Below are 3,559 nucleotides of genomic sequence, written 5' to 3'. Positions count from 1 at the left end.
CTAGATATTAATGTAATTAAGTAGGCTAATCTTTGTGGGTTTTCTTTTGTTTTGTTTAGACTTATATATTCTGAATAATTACTAATTAAAGATTCTTTAATTTTTCTAAAAGCTTCTCTATTTTTAAATGGTCTTCGCATAATTAATTTAATAATTTAGAGGTAAATTCTAATAACTCTAACATATATCTCACTTTCGTATTTTTTGAATTACTGGGCTCTGATACCAATTGTAGGGGTGTGTGGATATCTGATGTATGAAATAGATTCACTAGATACCTATACCTAATAAATCTATTTCATACATCAGATATCCGCACCCCCCTACAATCAAATTGAGATTATACACTTATTAAGAAAAATAATTAATAACATAGTCATTTTATCATAGTAACATTATTAAATGATGTTTATATTGTGTCTTGAAATTAATTTGGAGAAAAAACGATTAATGTTAAAGGTAAAATAAGAAAAAAAAAGTTATCTTTTCTTGATGTATTAAAAATAATAAGTAAAAATAGAAATTTAATTAGAAAATTTATGACAAGTAAAAATGAACGGAGGAAATACTTTGAAACAATAGAGTATACTAAAAAAGAATAATGAACAAGATAGAATAACTACTTTCAAACGGATGGAGTATACTGGAAAGAATGAACAAGATAAAATAAACTCATACGATACATCCATTAATAAAATTTATCAATAACAACAACTCATAGGAGGATTTCTTGGAAACTCTACTTCCAAAAACCAGGAATCCTAACAAGCGTCCAACAATAGCAACCAAGAAAACACCCACATTAAAAGACATAACAGCCAACATGACAACATAAGCCAAACCAATTCTCAAACCATACAAGATTGTCTGAAGAAGGCCAGCAATTACATGATCAACATTACTCTCATTAATGTAATTGCTACTAGAGAGAAATTCTACAAAAACCGCCATGGAAAAGACAATAACAAGTGCCAAGATGTACATGCCCAAATTATCATATCCAGGCGGCCAACCTGAGAAGAGAATCTCAGCACTCTTTTCCCAGAAAAACGTGACGTGCATCATCATGTGTTGATGGTTCATCGTTATCCTTCCTCCTCCTGTGCCATTGCTCGGCGGCCCCATAGCCATTCCATCCATGTCACCGCTGTTGTTCATTTTTTTCTCTTCTAATTCTTGCTTTTCTTTTGTGAACTGGCTAGTAGTTTAGTGGTACCTAAGTAAGCAACAAAGTTGTTGATAGTACATTGTAGTAAATGTACTTTTTCTAGTACAAAATTAAGGATGAGTCAAAATTAAATAGTACATACTAGATTCGTAAAATGAGATTCTTCAAATCTTTCCACAGAGATTTCCCTTCTAGTTAAATTTAGTAAGAGAAACAACCCTGTTTGATTTACGATATTAACTTATCCCCTTTTATCTTTTCTTGAAAATAATCTATAATCTATCTATATCTATAATCTATATCTATAATCTATAATCTATATAATATATTAAAAATGTGAACACCCTTAGATTTAAACTTTTTGTCCTTCATTAAAAGACTTTTCTTTAGACAAAACTGACTTTTCACTATATATTTTTAATTTATTATTTAATTATTTTTTACTATATTAACTAGACATCCTAAAATATATGGGACTCCTAAAATATAGGGTAGGAGAATTAATTAATATTTTTCTTTTTATTAGACTTCCTAAAATATATGAGACTCCTATAATATATGGTGGGAGAATTAATTATTATTTTTCTTTCTACTGTTTAATTTGAAAAATACTCCTAAAATAAGACTCTATTGAGATGTACGTTAAACTAGAGAACAAACTGGTTTATCTATTGGGAGAATATGATTGATGCTCATCTAACTTAATTCGATTGCATGTTTAGATTGGTGGATGATGGATTCGGTTGGCTTTGAAGAATTTCTTATGTAAAGGTTAGGTTTAATTGTATTATTTTAATATCTTTATTATCTTATTATTTTATTTTAATTTACATATGCTAGATGAATGTGGGTCGGCTTAGAGATTTTTTTTTTTGAGGTCAAGGTTAGGTTTAATTGTATAATCGTAATATCTCTATTAGTTTGTTATTTTGTGGTAATTTACCGTTTGTAGATGAATCTCGATCGGCTTAAAAAATTTTTGTGTGTAAAATTTAAGTTTAATTGTATTATTTTGATATAACTTTTATCGAATTATTTTGTTGTAGTTTACAGGTGATAGATCAATGTTGGTTGGCTTTGAGGAATTTTTTTGTATGTAAAGGTTAGGTTTAATTATATTATTTTGATAGCTTTATTATCGTATTATTTTGTTATTGTTTACAGGCGGTAGATGAGTGTCGGACGATCAAAAATATTTTTGGTAAATGTTAAGTTTAATAAATAGATTCTCCAATCTTTACTTACTCAAAAGATATTAAATTTAATTATTATATTCATCTTTATTATTTAAATAAATATTTTATTTAGTGTAATGTTTAAACTCATTAAAGTGAGGTACACGCGCAAGACGCGTACACCTAAACTAGTGGTAAAATACACCTGAAAAGTATTAAATTTTGCGAGTTTCATATTTGACTATCAATGTTTGTACTTTCTACCTTAATTATCTACAATTATTTATCAAAAGCAAAAAAATAAAAATAGATGAATCAAAAAACAACCTGACCAAAATTGAAAAAAAAAAAGAGTAAATTTCACGGGTGGTCATCCAGCTTTATATTCACTACCCAAAAGTCATTGTTCTTTATTTTGTTACACAAAAGTCATTCAACTTTGCCTCATCTTTAACAAAAGTCACTTTAACAAAATTTATTTAAAATATTATATAAAATGTGGGATGAAATTAAAAAAAAATCTCTTGAGAATTTGAGGGTAGGTTCAAAATGACCCCTCAAATATACTTTAGAGAAAATTTGGTGCTTTAAGCTTGCTATATATAAGTACATTTAACCTTTATGAAATATTAAACAAACACTAATTGTTAAATTTTACAAAACTATGAAAAAAGAATTTAATATTGAGTCACATTTAGAGGTTTGTTATTTTTTTTTTTGATTTATTGTAGGATTTGGTGTAGCTTTCTAGATTAATTTATTTATTTGTAGAATAAATTCATAGACTCATTCACAGGTTTCGCTCTAGAACGTTGATCTCTCATGTTACCACGCTTACTTTGATTGTTTTGCTTTCTTTGTAACAATTCTTTTAATGTTTATCACTATACAAAACTGTATACTTAAAATTAATTATTTTATGAAATAACTGAAATACCAAGGAGTGATGTATTTTTATAAATTTTTTAAATTTTCGTTATGCCATCATTATCAAATTTCAACAAATCTTTCAACTCTATCCCCAGCCCCTCCAAAATATCTATCATTTAAAACTTTTTATTTTTTATATTTCATAATAAGTAGCATTATTTTATTTTTTATTTATTTTACTAACTCTATTTACTAAAAATTATTGCAGTTTACTTCACATCGTCAATGTATTGAAAATAATATTCATAGAAATTATTACAAAACTATTTGAAAATCATATCTGTTT

The 3,559-nt window shown here is 27.0% G+C and overlaps 1 protein-coding gene across 1 annotated transcript; it reads right to left on the bottom strand.

The window, feature by feature from the left end:
• Positions 1-662: 662 nt before the first annotated feature.
• LOC107875084 (copper transporter 6-like) lies at positions 663-1,262 on the bottom strand. Its single transcript, XM_016721717.2, has one exon. It carries the CDS (start codon positions 1,156-1,158, stop codon positions 673-675), a length of 486 nt encoding a protein of 161 aa, XP_016577203.1. The 5' UTR covers positions 1,159-1,262; the 3' UTR covers positions 663-672.
• Positions 1,263-3,559: the final 2,297 nt, after the last annotated feature.

The sequence above is a fragment of the Capsicum annuum genome, chromosome 6 (genome assembly GCF_002878395.1).
Source record: "Capsicum annuum cultivar UCD-10X-F1 chromosome 6, UCD10Xv1.1, whole genome shotgun sequence".
Lineage (NCBI taxonomy): Eukaryota > Viridiplantae > Streptophyta > Magnoliopsida > Solanales > Solanaceae > Capsicum > Capsicum annuum.
Note: the sequence above shows the minus strand (reverse complement) of the source record. Positions and strands in the feature narration are given on the sequence as shown.

Bases quoted from the DNA above. Each gene is read 5' to 3' on its own strand.
- LOC107875084 (XM_016721717.2), bottom strand. From the start codon at position 1,158: ATGAACAACAGCGGTGACATGGATGGAATGGCTATGGGGCCGCCGAGC.